This window comes from Rattus norvegicus, chromosome X, assembly GCF_021556685.1.
Source record: "Rattus norvegicus strain SHRSP/BbbUtx chromosome X, alternate assembly SHRSP_T2T, whole genome shotgun sequence".
Lineage (NCBI taxonomy): Eukaryota > Metazoa > Chordata > Mammalia > Rodentia > Muridae > Rattus > Rattus norvegicus.
Genome location: NC_141554.1, coordinates 7044042 through 7063397, shown reverse-complemented (window position 1 = coordinate 7063397; position 19356 = coordinate 7044042). Strand labels below are relative to the sequence as shown.

Genomic DNA, 19356 nt, shown 5'->3' with positions numbered 1-19356 from the left:
ATGAAATTCATAGGCAGGTGGATGGAACTGGAAAATATCATCCTGAGTGAGGTACTCGAATCACAGAAAAACACACATGGTATGCACTCATTGATAAGTGGATATTAGCCCAAATGCTCGAATTACCCTAAATGCACAGAACACATGAAACTCAAGAAGGGTGACAAAAACATGGATGCTTTACTCTTTCTTTATAAGGGGAACAAGAATACCGTTGGGAGGGTATAGGCGGGCAAAATTTAAACAGAGACTGAAGGAATACCCATTCAGAGCCTGCCCCACATGTGGCCCATACATATACAGCCACCAAACTAGAAAAGATGGATGAAGCAAAGAAGTGCAGGCTGACAGCAACCAGATGTAGATCGCTCCTGAGAGACACAGCCAGAATACAGCAAATACAGAGGCGAATGCCAGCTGCAAACTACGGAATTGAGAATGGGACCCCTGTTGAAGGATTCAGAGAAAGGACTGAAAGAGCTTGAAGGGGCTTGAGACCCCATATGAATAACAATGCCAACCAGCCAGAGCTTTCAGGGACTAAGCCACTCCCTAAAGGGTATAAATTGACTGACACTGGGATCCAACTGCATAGGTAGTAATTAATAGCCTAGTACGGGCACCAGTGGAAGGGGAAGCCCTTGTTCCTGCCAAGACTGAACCCCCAGTGAACAGGATTGTTGGGGAGAGGGCGGTAATGGGGGGAAGGATGGGGAGGGGAACACCCATAGAGAAGGTGATGGTGAGGGGTTAGGGGGATGTTGACCTGGAAACTGGGAAAGGGAATAATAATTGAAATGCAAATAAGAAATACCAAATTTAATAAAGATGGAGGAAAAATAAGAAGTGTGCATTGCTAATTTTTATTTCTTAACAGGATTGTAACATCATACAGGGTGGTTATCACAATAAAAACAATGGTTGAGTAATTCAGGATATATCATAAGAGTACTGCTATGAGAGTGGTCCAGACAAAATAGGAGCCCTACTTATGGTTCACAATAAATATAATGCTGGTAGAAGGTATGTAATAAGATGGGTATATAGTTCTTGTGAAGAAGAATGTTAATGAACTTGTGAAATGCAAGAACCATGTTAATGCAGTACTTGAAACAATAAGAACAATGTTAAGAGATGTATATGGACACACTAAGAGCAGTACTTATAGAGTAAAAACTCAGTACAATCAATGCTAAGAGAAGAATACACAAAAGGATCAATGCTAATTTGACACACAGTATAACCAATGTTCAAGACATTCCTTGGCACTTAGAAGGTACAATGTTTCTTAACTTTCCCTGCTGAGAATTTTTCTTTTTGATGTTTAGGATTTTAAGGTTGTGCCCATAATCTTGAGGTCAATGATGTTCTTCTTCACACCATGGTGTTCTTCCTCCTATCAGAGAAAGAGAGACAGGAAAAAAGCAAGTGTCAGTGAGAAACTTCAACTCCCTCTCTATCACTGCAAAGCATGCATGCTCCCATTCTGCAAAACCTTGGAGTCCCTGTTCCACAAACAAAGCCTCTGCTAAGAACTCAGTGACTGTCTCATTTGTCTCTGAGTCCCTTGGTCAGAGAAAGCTGTGACCTGCAAATTAAGATCTGACCTGGGATTTGGAAGACTTCAGCATCTTGGGTGGGAAAGGTTCCTAATATAATTGACAGGGAGTTGAGGGAACACGTGTTATTGCATTCAACTATTATGTTGCACCCCAGAGGACAAATGGATAACTGGCAGGTCCTCATGACCATATGAAATACCATATTATATGAGAAATGTATATAACCCAGGGTGTACAAAACGTGTGTCACAGCATCACTCACGGTTCCAGTCTTCCTTCCTTCCTTCCTTCCTTCCTTCCTTCCTTCCTTCCTTCCTTCCTTCCTTTCTTTCTTCCTTCTTTCCACCCTCCCTTCTTCCTTCTCTCCCTTCCTTCCTTCCTACCTTCCTTCTTTTCCTCTTTCTCCTTCTCCTCCTTGTCCTCCGATTCCTTTCTCTATTTTTTCTTCCTCTCTTTCTTCTTTTTCATCTTCTGGGTCACTGATCTCTTCATATATCACTTGCTTCTTTCTTTCCCTTAACCGATGACTCCAGATGCTCACTGGCCTTCTCCTGAGTCCTGAAATCAGGAAGGGTTAGTATGTGAGATCTGACTACTGAGAGGATTTGAGGATTTTCTTTAGTCAGAATGTATAGGGCTCGGACCTCACATGTGTCCATGAGCTTTTTCTCAAGCACTTTTTTAACATCTTCTGGCACAGACAGATCAAGACAACAGATCCTCACCACTTTGTAACAATGACTAGTTCAATAAGAACTTTCCCTTGTAACCATTTTCATCCAGCATGTACCTGAGAGTACATATATTATCTAAGACACAGACTGCAGTGAGACACTTAACTAGGTTACTATGGGGTACAAGACGCATGAGGAATGATTTGTAATTTATTTTAGAGCTGTTGGAATTTTCCCAGAATAAATGGACTGTTTAAAGTAAAACTTAAACAAAAAGGTGGCATCAACAAAACCACCTTGTAGAGAGCAAGGTCCCCATTTTTGAATTTTTTGGACACCTTATACTTTAGGGCTGCTCTCTCTCTCTCTCTCTCTCTCTCTCTCTCTCTCTCTCTCTCTCTCTCTCTCTCTCTCTCACTTTTAGTACTGAGAAGCCATAACAAAAGAGCTAGGCATCACCCTCATTGCCACATTGTTAATGATTATGTATGCTAATCAAATGCATAAGGCCGGTGCAAATGAAGCTCACATGGCTGCTCAAGCCTAGGTCTCAACATTCAGGAAGCTAAGTGAAGGGAACTAACTGCCTTAAGATCGAGGATATCTGAAACTTGTAGCATGAGGCCGGATCTTAAAAGTTCCATACTACTGTCTCTGTTTCTCCTTTCACCTATATTCTGTCTCCTATCCAGCCAGTGAGAAATACATTTATTCATTTGTGTGTCTATGTATTCCTCATGCATGTAGAGTAGGCATTCTATCATAGGCATGGTCTCTTTTTCTCCAGTCCCTGCCTCTAGTTAGGCAGGATGATTCCAGGAGTCTAGGAATTCAATACCAGCATGGAAAGGATATAGAGTGTATTTCTTTTTTTTTATGATATCTACATTCTTTTTTATCTTTATTAAATGAGTATTTCTTATTTACATTTTGATTACTATTCCCCTTCCCGGTTTCCGGGCCAACATCCCCCTAATGCCTCCCCCTCCCCTTCTATATGGGCTTCCCCTCCCAATCCTTCCCCCATTACCCCATCCCACCAACAATCACGTTCACTGGGGGTTCAGTCTTGGCAGGACCAAGGGCTTCCCTTTCCACTGGTGCTCTTACTAGGCTATTCATTGCTACCTATGTGGTTGGAGCCAAGGGTCAGTCCATAGATAGTCTTTGGGTAGTGGCTTAGTCCCAGGAAGCTCCGGTTGGTTGGCATTGTTGTTCATATGAGGTCTCGAGCTCCTTCAAGCTCTTCCAGACCTTTCTCTGATTCCTTCAACGGGGGTCCTGATCTCAATTCCGTGGATTGCTGCTGGCATTCACCTATGTATTTTCTGTATTCTGGGAGTGTCTCTAAGGAGAGATCTACATCCGGTTCCTGTCAGCCTGCACTTCTTTGCTTCATCGATCTCATCTAATTGGGTGGCTATATATGTATGGGCCACATGGCAGGCTCTGAATGGGTGTGTCTTCTGCCTCTGTTCTAAACTTTGCCTCCTTATTCCCTGCCAAGGGTTTTCTTGTTCCCCTTTTAAAGAAGGAGTGAAACATTCGCATTTTGGTCATCCTTCTTGAGTTTCATGTGTTCTGTGCATCTAGGGTAATTCAAGTATTTGGTCTAATAGCCATTCAACAATGAGTGCATACCATGTATGTTTTTCTGTGATTGGGTTACCTCACTCAGGATGATATTTTCCAGTTCCATCCATTTGCCTATGAATTTCATAAAGTCGTTGTTTTTGATAGCTGAGTAATATTCCATTGTGTAGATGTACCACATTTTCTGTATCCATTCCTCTGTTGAAGGGCATCTGGGTTCTTTCCAGCTGCTGGCTATTATAAATAATGCTGCTATGAACATAGTGGATCATGTGTCTTTGGTACATGTTGGGGCATCTTTTGGGTATATACCCAAGAGAGGTAGAGCTGGGTCTTCAGGTAGTTCAATGCCCAATTTTCTGAGGAACCTCCAGACTGATTTCCAGAATGGTTGTACCAGTTTGCAGTCCCACCAACAATGGAGGAGTGTTCCTCTTTCTCCACATCCTTGCCAGCATTTGCTGTCACTTGAAATTTGATCTTAGCCATTCTCACTGGTGTGAGGTGAAATCTCAGGGTTGTTTTGATTTGTATTTCCCTTATGACTAAAGATGTTGAACATTTCTTTAGGTGTTTTTCAGCCATTTGGCATTCCTCAGGTGTGGATTCTTTGTTTAGCTCTGAACCCCGCTGAACCAGCACCATGTGGTGAAAATGCTCTTTTTTTTCCATTGGATGGTTTTGGCTCCTTTGTCAAAGATCAAGTGACCATAGGTGTGTGGGTTCATTTCTGGGTCTTCAATTCTATTCCGTCCTGTAGGCCTGTGTGTCATTAGTGCTGTAGACCTGTTTTCCTGTTTCCTTTCAGCCAGTTATTGGAACAGCGTGTTCTGCTTTCAGGTGTGTAGTCTTTCCTGTCTACTGGTCCTCAGTTGTTTCTGTGGGTCTGTGTCCTGAGTCCACCAGGCAGGTTGCTTGGAGCAGAAAAGTTGGTCTTACCTGTGGTCTCACAGCTCAAATTGCTCATGGGGGCTGCTTTTGAGCTCTCAGTGAGGGCAGCGACCAAGAGCGTCTGTGCCGCCTTTTGCCAGAGCCCCCGTGCACTAGACTCTATTTCTAAATACATAAGCAGACAACTCCTTTCCAGGATGAGCATATAGACTAAAAGTCATTTCAGAGTAAAAATTGTATTCCATTAATATATTTTGATATAATAAGAGGTAGCATTTATTTTTATTTCATTTGAGTATACACACTTATACTGATTCTGAATGTTTAGATAAACTTGTGTAAAATTATAGTTATGTGCACTGTGATTCGTGAACAATATTTTTATGAAATACATAGCTATTAAAAACAGTATTTTAATCATGCACACTGATAGAAATTGTCACTGGGTCCAGTTCAAATTCAATATTAGCACACAAATTGCTTCATATCTCTCTGACACCTTTAACCAAACCTGCCACAATTGCAGCTGTCTATTCTCTCACCAATCTTACTCCCCTTCCAGTTCCATTCAAGCATCTAAACATTTACCATTTACCTGTCAAAGAAAATATACATTTTCCTTATGCACATTCAAAAAAATTGTGGTGTCCATATACTTAACTATTTTGACATCAGTGTTCCCTCCAGACTGACCTGAAGGATGGAAGAGTTGTCTGCAATTCTGACTGATACATGACTGAAAAGTTTTCATGTACAGAGGCCATTCATGTCTACTTACCTTGACTCTCATGGCTGAAAACTTCATCAGAATCATTGAGCACAGATTTTGTGGCCTGTTCATTAGATTCCATGAAATCTGGCAGATGGGCTCTGAGGCCTAGAAAGAAGCAAAAATGTTTCTTCCTTATTTCACAACTGAGAAGAGTAATGCAAGGGGCTGGCCCTGGGAGGACATAAGACAACACTGTCCACCAGAACAAAGGCCTACTAAAGAGAAATTTCAGACAATAGGGATGCATTCTATAGTGGCTACACCCTGTCCTCAGTCTTGCACAGGATATAAATGAGCAGGATGTTCAGCAGTAGCCTTGACATTGCTGTTGAAGAAGAGAATTACAGTAAAAGCCTGAGAAGAAGCCATAGTATAAGAGAGGGCCTGGAAGTTACTTGGGCTTGTCTGAACCCCGAACTCACTCTTACCTAGATTAGTCATGGTGGTGTAGTTTCTTTTCATGTACACATATGTGATCTTCTCTGAATGGCTGAGCTTTGCCCACTCTTCCCTAGAGAAGTATTTGGAGATATCCTCGAATGCCTAGAATAAGAGGAACTATTCAGTCTGGCAGCCAATCTGACGTACATGTGTGCCCTTCAGGCTGGAGCATGTCCCTGCTCCTATATTTCCATGCTACACTTGGGAATTGATGGAATCCCTTGCTGGGTAGATTTGAGAGCAAATAGAGAATTTGTGGACACAGTGTCCAGCCTCTTCCTTAGCATGTAATGAGAGTTCCATTGATGATTGCTTGCTCTTCCCACCTTCAAGAACAGGATATTCTTGAATAATTTGGAAATTGTCAAATTGTTGTAGCTCAGGACACAGACATCCCTCTTCAGAGCTGCTGGAGAAAGATTCTCTGATATTGTGTATCCTACTATATCTATGGCGTTTCTTCACAGTGCTTCTGCATTCATCTACTGATAAATCTAAGTCTCCACCGGGTTCCCTGGGCACCGGGTTCCTCTGCTCCATGAAGGCCACCTTACCTTACATGCCTCCTCTGGCTTATGCTTAGTTTTCCTGAGGTTCACTGAATGAGTCATGGCACTGGGGATACAATCTTCAAGGTATGCTTGAACACTTTCAGCCTGTGGGGGAGGACAGCACCAGCCAAACATCTGAAATTAAATTCTACTATTTTCTATTATGGCTTACATGTCTCTTGAGAAATTACATGGAGGGATGCCTGAGCCTATACATATCTGGATTAGGAATGATAGGGCTTCTATGACATGACTAAGGTATGCTCGAGTCTCCAAATCATGCCAGCTACTGATGTTACTAGTCCTCTGGGGTGTGTCCTTAATGGAAGTCACACAGAAACATCTTGTTGGATGTGTCATGAAGAAAAGAACAGTCACCTAAATTCTTACCTGAATATAAGAATGATGATTTCATACATTGGGGAAGAGGGAGTACGATGGAGGGAGATAGAATAATGATTAACAATTGAAGAGGAGTGATAGTAGGTAAGATGACAACTGTTTACAACTATTTGCTTACTGTTAAAATCTACAAGAAGAGAGACCAGGTAAATATTTAAGGACAGGCAGTTTCATCATGATTTGATGCCAATCTACTGTATATATATCTTTATTTTCCCACTGTATTCCATAAACCTGCAAGGCTACTATATGTTTGGGAAACAAAAGACTAAAACCAGAAAAAGCACTTCTTAGGAAGTCAGGTTTGGTCTTGAACAACAGTGTCCATAGTGGAAAAAATGTGCAGTCTATTTTATCGAGGATAAAACTTATATTATGAGAAAGCAATTGACAAAATTCAACACCCCTTCATGATAAAAGTCCTGGAAAGAATAGGAATTCAAGGCCCATACCTGAACATAGTAAACGCCATATACAGCAAACCAGTAGCTAACTTTAAACTAAATGGAGAGAAACTTGAAGCAATTTCACTAAAATCAGGGACTAGACAAGGCTGCCCACTCTCTCCCTACTTATGCAATATAGTTCTTCAAGTTCTAGTCAGAGCAATCAGACAACAAAAGGAGCTCTAATGGATACATATTGGAAAAGAAGATGTCAAAATATCACTATTTGCAGATGATATGATAGTATATCTAAGTGATCCCAAAAGTTCCACCAGAGAACAACTAAACCTGATAAACACCTTCAGCAAAGTGGCTGGGTATAAAATTAACTCAAATAAATCAGTAGCCTTCCTCTACACAAAAGAGAAACAAGCCGAGAAAGAAATTAAGGAAACAACACCATTCATAATAGTCCCAAATAATATAAAATACCACGGTGTGACTTTAACCAAGCAAGTGAAAGATCTCTATGATAAGAACTTCAAGAGTCTGAAGAAAGAAATTGAAGAAGATCTCAGAAGATGGATAGATCTCCCATGCTCATGGAATGGCAGGATTAATATAGTAAAAATGGCCATTTTACCAAAAGCGATCTACATATCCAATGCAATCCACACCAAAATACCAATAAAATTCTTCAAAGAGTTAAACAGAAAAATTTGCAAATTCATCGGGAATAACAAAAAACCCAGGATAGCTAAAACTATCCTCAACAATCAAAGGACTTCCAGGGGAATCACTATCCCTGAACTCAAGCAGTATTACAGAGCAAAAGTGATAAAAACTGCATGGTACTGGTACAGAGACAGACAGATAGACCAGTGGAATAGAATTGAAGACCCAGAAATGAACCCACACACCTATGGTCACTTGATTTTTTGACAAAGGAGCTAAAACCATCCAATGGAAAAAGATAGCATTTTCAGCAAATGGTGCTGGTTCTACTGGAGTTCAACGTGTAGAAGAATGCAGATCGATCCATGCTTATCACCCTGTACAAAGCTTAAGTCCAAGTGGATCAAGGACCTCCACATCAAACCAGATACACTCAAACTAATAGAACAAAAAGATGGGAAGGATCTTGTACACATGGGCACTGGAGAAAATTTCCTGAACAAAACACCAATGGCTTATGCTCTAAGATCAAGAATCGACAAATGGGATCTTATAAAACTGCAAAGCTTCTGTAAGGCAAAGGACACTATTGTTAGGACAAAATGGAACCAACACATTGGGATAAGATCTTTCCCCATCCTACAACAGATAGAGGCCTTAATTCCAAAATATACAAAGAACTCAAGAAGTTAGACTGCAGGGAGACAAATAACCCTATTAAAAATGGGGTCCAGAGCTAAAGTAAGAATTCACAGCTGAGGAATGCCAAATGGCTGAAAAACACCTAAAGAAATGTTCAACAACTTTAGTCATAAGGGAAATGCAAATCAAAACAACCCTGAGATTTCACCAGTGAGAATGGCTAAGATCAAAAATTCAGGTGACAGCAGATGCTGGCGAGGATGTGGAGAAAGAGGAACACTCCTCCATTTTTGGTGGGATTGCAGACTGATACAACCATTGTGGAAATCAGTCTGTATTCCTCAGAAAATTGGACACTGAACTACCTGAGGACCCAGCTATACCTCTCTTGGGCATATACCCAAAATATGCCCCAACATATAACAAGACACATGCTCCAATATGTTCATAGCAGCCTTATTTATAATAGCCAGCAGCTGGAAAGAACCCAGATGCCCTTCAACAGAGGAATGGATACAGAAAATGTGGTACATCTACACAATGGAATATTACTCAGCTATCAAAAATAACGACTTTATGAAATTCATAGGCAAATGGACGGATGTGGAAAATATCATCCTGAGTGAGTTAACCCAATCACAGAGCATCACACATGGTATACACTCATTGAAAAGTGGATATTAGCCCAAATGCTCGAATTACCCTAGATGCACAGAACACATGAAACTCAAGAAGGAAGACCAAAATGCGATTGCTTCACTCCTTCTTTAAAAGAGGAACAAGAATACCCTTGTCAGGGAATAGGGAGGCAAAGTTTAGAACACAGGCAGAAGGAACACCCATTCAGAGCCTGCTCCACATGTGGCCCATACATATACAGCCACCAGACTAGATGAGATGGATGAAGCAAAGAAGTGCATGTTGAGAGGACCAGATGTAGATCTCTCCCGAGAGACACAGCCAGTATCCAGCAAATACGTAGGCGCATGCCATCCTTAAACCATTGAACTGAGAACGGGACCCCTGTTGACAGAATCTTAGAAAGTACTGAAAGAGCTTGAAGGGGCTTGAGATCCCACATGAACAACAATGCCAACCAATCAGAGATTCCAGTGACCAAGCCACTAACCAAAGACTATACTTGGACTGACCCTCGGCTCCACCTGCATACATAGCAATGAATAGCCTAGTATGAGTAGCAGTGAAAAGGGAAGCCCTTGGTCCTGCCAAGACTGAACCCCCAGTGAATGTGATTGTTGGGGGGAGGTGGTAATGGCGGGAGGATGGGGAGGGGTGCAGCCATAGAGAAGGGGAGTGTGAGAGGTTAGGGTATGTTGGCCCAGAAACTGGGTAAGGGAATAACAATTGAAATGTAAATAAGAAATACCCACATTAATAAAGATGAAAACAAACAAAAAAACTTTATGGGGAGTCCCAATCTCGCACTCCCTGTCTCCAGCTCCCTGCTCCCAAACCCTGTGGGAGAGAGAGCTCACAGCCGAGACAGGTGGGCACTCCTGAGACTGCATAGCGGAAGAGACAACCAACACTGCCCACCCCTGCCCATATCCTTTGCCCAAGAGGAAACTGTATACAGCCTCTGGGTTCCCTTGGATAAGGGCACAGGTGCAGGAAATCTGCTGTGTCTGAGACACCACCAGAACCTGAAGGGACTGACCGGATAAAGAGTTCTCTGCTGCACCCAAATCCCGTGGGAGGGAGAGCTAAACCTTCAGAGAGGCAGACATGCCTGGGAAACCAGAAGAGTTTACACTCGGCCCACACCTCTGACTCCAGAGGAAAACACCAAAGACCATCTGGAACCCTGGTGCACGGAATCTCCCAGAAAGGGCAGCTCAGATCTTTCTGGTTGTTGCCGCCCAGAGCAACACCCAACGAGCAAACTTGTGCCTTGGGACCACAGGTAAGACAAACCTTCCAGCTCCAAGCGACCTGACTGGTGAACTCAAGACACAGGCCCACAGGAACAGGTGAAGACCTGTAGATAGGAAAAAACTACAGGCCCGAAAGCAGAACACTCTGTCCCCATAACTGGCTGAAAGAAAACAGGAAAACAGGTCTACAACACTCCTGACACATAGGCTTATAGGACAGTCTAGTCATTGTCAGAAATAGCAGAACAAAGTAACACTAGAGATAATCTAATGGCGAGAGGCAAGCACAGGAACCCAAGCAAAAGAAACCAAGACTACATGGAATCATCGGATACCAATTCTCCCACCAAAGCAAACACAGAATATCCAAACACACCAGAAAAGCAAGATCTAGTTTCAAAATCATATTTGATCATGATGCTGGAGGACTTCAAGAAAGACATGAAGAACTCCCTTAGAGAAACACAGGAAAACATAAATAAACAAGTAGAAGCCTTCAGAGTGGTATCACAAAAATCCCTGAAAGAATTCCAGAAAAACATAAATAGACAAGTAGAAGCCTATGGAGAGGAATCACAAAAATCCCTGAAAGTATTCCAGGAAAACACAATCAAACAAATGAAGGAATTAAAAATGGAAATAGAAGCAATCAAGAAAGAACTCGTGGAAACAACCCTGGATATAGAAAACCAAAGGAAGAGACAAGGAGCTGTAGATAAAAGCATCACCAACAGAATACAAGAGATAGAAGAGAGAATCTCAGGAGCAGAAGATTCCATAGAAATCATCAACTCGACAGTCAAAGATAATGTAACGCGGAAAAAGCTACTTGTCCAAAACATACAGGAAATACAGGACTCAATGAGAAGATCAAACCTAAGGATAATAGTTATAGAAGAGAGTGAAGACTCCGAGCTCAAACGACCAGTAAATATCTTCAACAAAACCATAGAAGAAAACCTCCCTAACCTAAAAAAAGGGATACCCATAGGCATACAAGAAGCCTACAGAACTCCAAATAGATTGGACCAGAAAAGAAACACCTCCCGACACATAATAGTCAAAACACCAAATGCACAAAATAAAGAAAGAATATTAAAAGCAGTAAGGGAAAAAGGTCAAGTAACATATAAAGGCAGACCTATCAGAATCACACCAGACTTTTCGCCAGAAACTTTGAAAGCCAGAAGATCCTGGAGAGATGTCATACAGACCCTAAGAGAACACAAATGCCAGCCCAGGTTACTGTATCCTGCAAAACTCTCAATTAACATAGATGGAGAAACCAAGATATTCCATGACATAACCAAATTTACACAATATCTTTCTACAAATCCAGCACTACAAAGGATAATAAATGGTAAAGCCCAACATAAGGAGGCAAGCTATACCCTAGAAGAAGCAAGAAACTAATCGTGTTGGCAACAAAACAAAGAGAAGAGAAGCACACAAACATAACCTCACATCCAAATATGAATATAACAGGAAGCAATAATCACTATTCCTTAATATCTCTCAACATCAATGGCCTCAACTCCCCAATAAAAAGACATATATTAACAAAATGGATATCCAATGAGGACCCTGCATTCTGCTGCCTACAGGAAACACACCTCAGAGACAAAGACAGACACTACCTCAGAGTGAAAGGATGGTAAACAATTTTCCAAGCAAATGGTCAGAAGAAGCAAGGTGGAGTAGCGATTCTAATATCAAATAAAATCAATTTTTAACTAAAATTCATCAAAAAAGATGAGGAAGGACACTTCATATTCATCAAAGGAAAAATCCACCAAGATGAACTCTCAATCCTAAATATCTATGCCCCAAATACAAGGGCACCTACATACGTAAAAGAAACCTTACTAAAGCTCAAAACACACATTGCACCTCACACAATAATAGTAGGAGATTTCAACACCCCACTCTCATTAATGGACAGATCATGGAAACAGAAATAATCAGAGATGTAGACAGACTAAGAGAAGTCATGAGCCAAATGGACTTAACAGATATTTATAAAACATTCTATCCTAAAGCAAAAGGATATACATTCTTCTAAGCTCCTCATGGTACTTTCTCCAATATTGACCATATATTTGGTCAAAAAACAGGCCTCAACAGGTACAGAAAGATAGAAATAATCCCATGCGTGCAATCAGACCACCACGGCCTAAAGCTGGTCTTCAATAACAATAAGGGAAAAACGCCCACATATACGTGGAAGTTGAATAATGCTCTACTCAACGATAACCTGGTCAAGGAAGAAATAAAGAAAGGAATTAAAGACTTCTTAGAATTTAATGAAAATGAAGGTACAACATACCCAAACTTATGGGACACAATGAAAGCTGTGCTAAGAGGAAAACTCATAGCGCTGAGTGCCTGCAGAAAGAAACAGGAGAGAGCATATGTCAGCAGCTTGACAGCACACCTAAGAGCTCTAGAACAAAAAGAAGCAAATACACACAGGAGGAGTAGCAGGCAGGAAATAATCAAACTCAGAGCTGAAATCAGTCAGGTAGAAAGAAAAAGGACCATAGAAAGAATCAACAGAACCAAAAGTTTGTTCTTTGAGAAAATCAACAAGATAGATAAACCCTTAGCCAGACTAACGAGAAGGCACAGAGAATGTTTCCAAATTAATAAAACCAGAAATGAAAAGGGAGACATAATTACAGATTCAGAGGAAATTCAAAAAATCATCAGATCTTACTATAAAAGCCTATATTCAACAGAACTTGAAAATCTGCAGGAAATGGACAACTTCCTAGACAGACACCAGGTACCGAAGTCAAATCAGGAACAGATAAACCAGTTAAACAACCCCATAACTCCTAAGGAAATAGAAGCAGTCATTAAAGGTCTCCCAACCAAAAAGAGCCCAGGTCCAGACAGGTTTAGTGCAGAATTCTATCAGACCTTCATAGAAGACCTCATACCAATATTATCCAAACTATTCCACAAAATTGAAACAGATGGATCACTACTGAATTCCTTCTATGAAGCCACAATTACTCTTATACCTAAACCACACAAAGACCCAACAAAGAAAGAGAACTTCAGACCAATTTCCCTTATGAATATTGACACAAAAATACTCAATAAAATTCTGGCAAACCGAGTCCAAGAGCACATCAAAACAATCATCCACCATGATCAAGTAGACTTCATCCCAGGCATGCAGGGATATTTTAATATACGGAAAACCATCAACGTGATCCATTATATAAACAAACTGAAAGAACAAAACCACATGATCATTACATTAGATGCTGAGAAAGCATTTGACAAAATTCAACACCCCTTCATGATAAAAGTCCTGGAAAGAATTGGAATTCAAGGTCCATACCTAAACATAGTAAAAGCCATATACAGCAAACCAGTTGCTAACATTAAACTAAATGGAGAGAAACTTGAAGCAATCCCACTAAAATCATGGACAAGACAAGGCTGCCCACTCTCTCCCTACTTATTAAATATAATTCTTGAAGTTCTAGCCATAGCAATCAGACAACAAAAGGATGTCAAGGGGATACAGATCGGAAAAGAAGAGGTCAAAATATCACTATTTGCAGATGATATGATAGTATGTTTAAGTTATCCCAAAAGTTCCACCAGAGAACTTCTAAAGCTGATTGATAAACAACTTTAGCACAGTGGCTGGGTATAAAATTAACTCAAATAAATAAGTAGCCTTCCTCTACACAAAAGAGAAACCACCGAGAAAGAAATTAGGGAAACGACACCATTCATAATAGACCCAAAAAATATTAAGTACCACGGTGTGACGTTAACCAAGCAAGTAAAAGATCTGTACAATAAGAACTTCAAGACTCTGAAAAAAGAAAATTGAAGAAGACCTCAGAAGATGGAAAGATTTCCCATGCTCATGGATTGGCAGGATTAACATAGTAAAAATGGCCATTTTACCAAAAGCGATCTACAGATTCAATGCAATCCCCATCAAAATACCAATCCAATTCTTCAAAGAGTTAGACAGAACAATTTGCAAATTCATCTGGAATAACAAAAAACCCAGGATAGCTAAAACTTTTCTCAACAATAAAAGGACTTTGGGGGAATCACTATCCCCGAACTCAAGCAATATTACAGAGCAATATTGATTAAAAACTGCATGGTATTGGTACAGAGACAGACAGACCAATGGAACAGAATCAAAGACCCAGAAATGAACCCACCTATGGGCACCTGATTTTTGACAAAGGAGACAAAACCATGAAATGGAAAAAAGATAGCATTTTCAGCAAATAGTGCTGGTTCAACTGGAGGGCAACATGTAGAAGAATGAAGATCAATCCATGCTTATCACCCTGTACAAAGCTTAAGTCCAACTGGATCAAGGACCTCCACATCAAATCAGATACACTCAAACTAATAGAAGAAAAACTAGGGCAGCATCTTGAACACATGAGCACTGGAAAAAATTTCGTGAACAAAACACCAATGGCTTATGCTCTAAGATCAAGAATCAACAAATGGGATCTCATAAAACTGGAAAGCTTCTGTAAGGCAAAGGACACTGTTGTTAGGACAAAATGGCAACCAACAGATTGGGAAAAGATCTTTACCAATCCTACAACAGATAGAGGGCTTATATTCAAAATATACAAAGAATTCAAGAAGTTAGACCACAGGGAGTCAAATAACCCTATTAAAAAATGGGGTTCAGAGCTAAACAAAAAATTCACAGCGGAGGAATGCCAGGTGGCTGAGAAACACCTAAAGACATGTTCAAAATCTTTAGTCATAACGGAAATGCAAATCAAAACAACCCTGAGATTTCACCTCACACCAGTGAGAATGGCTAAGATCAAAAACTCAGGTGACAACAAATGTTGGCGAGGATGTGGAGAAAGAGGAACACTCCTCCATTTTTGGTGGGATTGCAGACTGGTAAAACCATTCTGGAAATCTGTCTGGAGGTTCCTCAGAAAATTGGACATTGAACAACCTGAGGATCTAGCTATACCTCTCTTGGGCATATACCCACAAGATGCCCCAACATAGAACAAAGGCACGTGCTCCACTATGTTCATAGCAGCCTTATTTATAATAGCCAGAAGCTGGAAAGAGTCCAGACGCCCTTCAACAGAGGAATGGATACAGAAAATGTGGTACATCTACACAATGGAATATTACTCAGCTATCAAAATCAGTGCCTTTATGAAATCCATGGGCAAATGGGTGGAACTGGAAAATATCATCCTGAGTTAGGTAACCCAATCACAGAAAAACACACATGGTATGCACTCTTTGATAAGTGGCTATTAGCCCAAATGCTTGAATTACCCTAGATGCATAGAACACGTGAAACTCAAGACAGATGATCAAAATGTGAGTGCTTCACTCCTTCTTTAAATGAGGAAAAAGAATACCCTTGGCAGGGAAGGGAGAGGCAAAGATTAAAACAGAGACTGAAGGAACACCCATTCAGAGCCTGCCCCACATGTGGCCCATACATATACAGCCACCCAATTAGACAAGATGGATGAAGCAAAGAAGTGCAGACTGACAGGAGCCGGATGTAGATCGCTCCTGAGAGACACAGCCAGAATACAGCAAATATAGAGGCGAATGCCAGCAGCAAACCACTGAACTGAGAATAGGTCCCCTATTGAAGGAATCAGAGAAAGAACTGGAAGAGCTTGAAGGGGCTCGAGACCCCAAAAGTACAACAATGCCAAGCAACCAGAGCTTCCAGGGACTAAGCCACTACCTAAAGACTATATATGGACTGACCCTGGGCTCCAACCTCATAGGTAGCAATGAATATTCTAGTAAGAGCACCAGTGGAAGGGGAAGCCCTGGGTCCTGCTAAGACTGAACCCCCAGTGAACGTGATTATTGGGGGGAGGTCAACAATGGGGGGAGGATGGGGAGGGGAACACCCATAAAGAAGGGGAGGGGGAGTGATTAGGGGGATGTTTGCCGGGAAACTGGGAAAGGGAATAACACTCGAAATATAAATAAGAAATACTCAAGTTAATAAAAAAATAAATAAATTTTAAAAAAACTTTATATTTCTAGAGGAAGGAAGGAATGAGAATCAGAATGAGAGTTTTTATGCTTAAAATATGGTTTCATGTCATGAAGGTAGAATTTTTCTTTCCAGACATTTTAGCATTTAATTCATTTTAAAATAGAAATAAATATAGGAGTGTGCATGTGGATGTGTGTGTTCATGTTTATGCATGTGTACATGGAGGTCAGGGTTCAATCTCAGGCATTATTCCTCAGGAAATATTCACCTTGTTTTAAAGATAATACTTTCCTCTGCTTCATAGAACTTGCTAGCCAGGCAGCTTCAATAATCTACTTGCTTCTACTGCTCCAGACATGGGATGCCAAGAACCTGCCTTTGTTCTTAGCTTTGGGCTTCAAACAGAGTGCTGGAGATTGAATTTGTGCCTTATGTTTGCAGGGCTACTGTTTATCAACTGAGCTCTTTCCCAGGACACTCAAAAAATTAATACACACACCCACACCCACACCCCCCCACACATACACACACACGCCACACGAATGCACATTGTACTTATATCTGTACACACTGTGATATTTGATTATATGTATGTCAGTACATGTGTAGTTGTTTGTTTTTGCCTTTGAGACTGGCCCCGACTCCTTGACTCAAGATATCTTCCTGTATCAGTCTGCTGACTGGATTAGATTTATAGGCTTATGCTATTGTGAGTCCCAATGGTGTGTGGTATTGAATGTGGTGTTTAAGGGTGCAATGGTGATGTGACTTCTGTAAAGGATGGACTTTGGTTTTAAGGAAATGATTATTTATGAACTTAGTGTCTATCACTGAGTTCTCTGGAAATTATATGAATGACACCAAGTAGAATCTGCATGGCAACAGTACAATACATGATCCATGATGAGTAAATATAGTTCCTTTGAAATTAGAGCACCCAAGGCTGGCCTTGAAGACCAAGACTTTATTTGTCTGATATATCAAAGCACTGCCTTGGGCAGAGGCCATTTTTCATCTACTGTTGAGGAAATCTAAGAGAATCTGACTGATTTAGAGATTTCTTGTGCTGAGGGTTGTTTTGTCTCCGGTAAGCATTGACATAGTACTTTGACAGTACGAAGTGGCAATTTTGTTTAGGCTTTGGGAAGACTCCATATCATGTCAACTCTCTAAAGATATCAAGGTACTCAGAAAGTGCTAGAAAGGTTTAGCATATGAAGGCCCCCTACTTTTCTTTTCTTTCTTCTGGTCCTCAGACTAGAATTTAGGACCTCACACATGCTAGACAATTGCTAAACCACTGAACTACATCCCCGATCTGACCCACCTTCCTGGTATAAGTTGTCTAAAGCATTCCTCCGAAAGAAAGAGCCTACCTCAGTTGCCAAGCATCTGCCAAACATTCCACAAAGAGGCATGGTAATTTAAATAGAGACTGGAGATCAGCCAATCAGGGCAGTAAGTGAATATGAACTAGCCAATCAGGGTCAGAAACTTGGGTGTAGCCAGTAAGGGAAGAAAATGCAATGTGATATCCTGTCTTATTGGAAGCATGATTTTTTAAACTGGGTTTGTTCTTCTTTGGTGAGTCCAGCTGATGGAGCAATTTTTTTCTCTAGTGATATGCTACTCTGGTATCAGCTGAGCTGTCTGTTCATGTGTATCTTCAGTGTTTATTGTTTGTGTGGGAGAAAGTTGTTTGGTGGCATTTAATTCAGGATTTGTAAACTGCTTTGCCCTCTGGAGAGCTGGGATTAAGGACAGGCATTCACCACCACTGTGGGCTTCAGGTTTTCCCTTTTCATCATGACTTAATCCTCCTAGTCCCTGGTGAGTGGATATAGACCTTTGTGAAAGTGTGTATATGATGCAGACCAGCATCTCAAACCCGTCTCACCCCATAAGATAGAAAAGATCCATATGCTGTCTGGCAGAACATAAAGCCCCCTGCAAGTTTGTATAAAGCGATTTTGGGGCTGTTGAGATGGCTCATTGAGTGAAGGTACTTGTCACCACACTAACAATCTCAGCTTAAACTCCAGAGCCCATAGAATAAATGGAGAGAACTTCCCAAATATTTGCTGTCCTGTGAGTTCCCCTCTAAGCAAGCAAGCAAGCAAGCAAGCAAGCAAGCAAGCAAGCAAGCAAGCAAGCAAACAAACAAACAAACAGACAAGCAAACAAATGGCAGTTGTCAAGATTTCACATTTTTCTGGATGTGATTTTCCCTCAAAGCCTCAGGAGCTAGAAGCATATTTTGTACATAATAATACTTATAGCAACAGTAACAAAGAGTGCTGGAGACCAGCCTTGGCCAAGGGCAGGGGCTACAGAAGAGTGTGTGCAATAGCAGGGAAGGGAAGAAAGGTTTAGACAGGAGACATCGTTCATTTCATGGGATAGGACAGAGAGGAAACACATCTCGGTATGGCTTTTCCTACTCTGACATCTTTTGTCTATTTTAGGCTTTATTAATACATAAAGTAATTTCCTCGGACATTTTGTTCATTAATTACATAGCTTTTCAAAATATATTTTCTTCTCGTCTCCTTTGATTACATAAGAATATTGAAAGAGGAACAGAGAGAGCAAACAGAAATTTCATGAGAACTAAAAATTAACATTATGATAAAATCAGTTTTCTTTAAACACAGTATTTCCTTCTTTAAGATTGGTGTCATAAAGTATTGCAGTTACAGGAATAACTGACAGGATGACTTTATATGAATTTGATTATGTTTAAGTTTGGCATAAGTTTAATAGATCAAAATTTATTCCCTACTGCCTTTCATATCTAACTTGTTCTTCCTCTCTATTTCTTTTATACTTGGTGTAAGACCACTATCCCTTTTCTTTCATTCTTAAAAT

At 40.7% G+C, this 19356-nt stretch overlaps 1 protein-coding gene across 2 annotated transcripts; it reads right to left on the bottom strand.

Annotated features, from left to right (window-relative positions):
- Window positions 1-849: 849 nt before the first annotated feature.
- On the bottom strand, window positions 850-17877 carry Ssx2 (SSX family member 2). 2 transcript variants are annotated; one of them, XM_087601131.1, is made up of 6 exons: window positions 17816-17877; window positions 6488-6589; window positions 5921-6035; window positions 5495-5597; window positions 1946-2113; window positions 850-1396 (listed from the first exon to the last, which is right to left on the bottom strand). In XM_087601131.1, exons 2-6 carry the CDS (start codon window positions 6542-6544, stop codon window positions 1375-1377), a joined length of 465 nt encoding a protein of 154 aa, XP_087457257.1. In that variant the 5' UTR covers window positions 6545-6589; window positions 17816-17877; the 3' UTR covers window positions 850-1374. The 2 variants fall into 2 exon arrangements, with proteins under 2 accessions (XP_087457257.1, XP_087457256.1); XM_087601130.1 differs by having other exon boundaries at window positions 1946-2120; window positions 5499-5597.
- Between the last annotated feature and the right edge of the window lie 1479 nt (window positions 17878-19356).

Excerpts from the sequence above, each read along its gene's own strand:
- Ssx2 (XM_087601130.1), bottom strand. The coding sequence starts at position 6,544 with ATGACTCATTCAGTGAACCTCAGGAAAACTAAGCATAAGCCAGAGGAG. Across the intron at positions 6,036-6,487 it reads AGCCAGAGGAGGCATGTAAG|GCATTCGAGGATATCTCCAA; the intron begins GTAAGGTGGCCT and ends CTCTTATTCTAG. Across the intron at positions 2,121-5,498 it reads TTTCAGCCATGAGAGTCAAG|GACTCAGGAGAAGGCCAGTG; the intron begins GTAAGTAGACAT and ends TCCTGATTTCAG.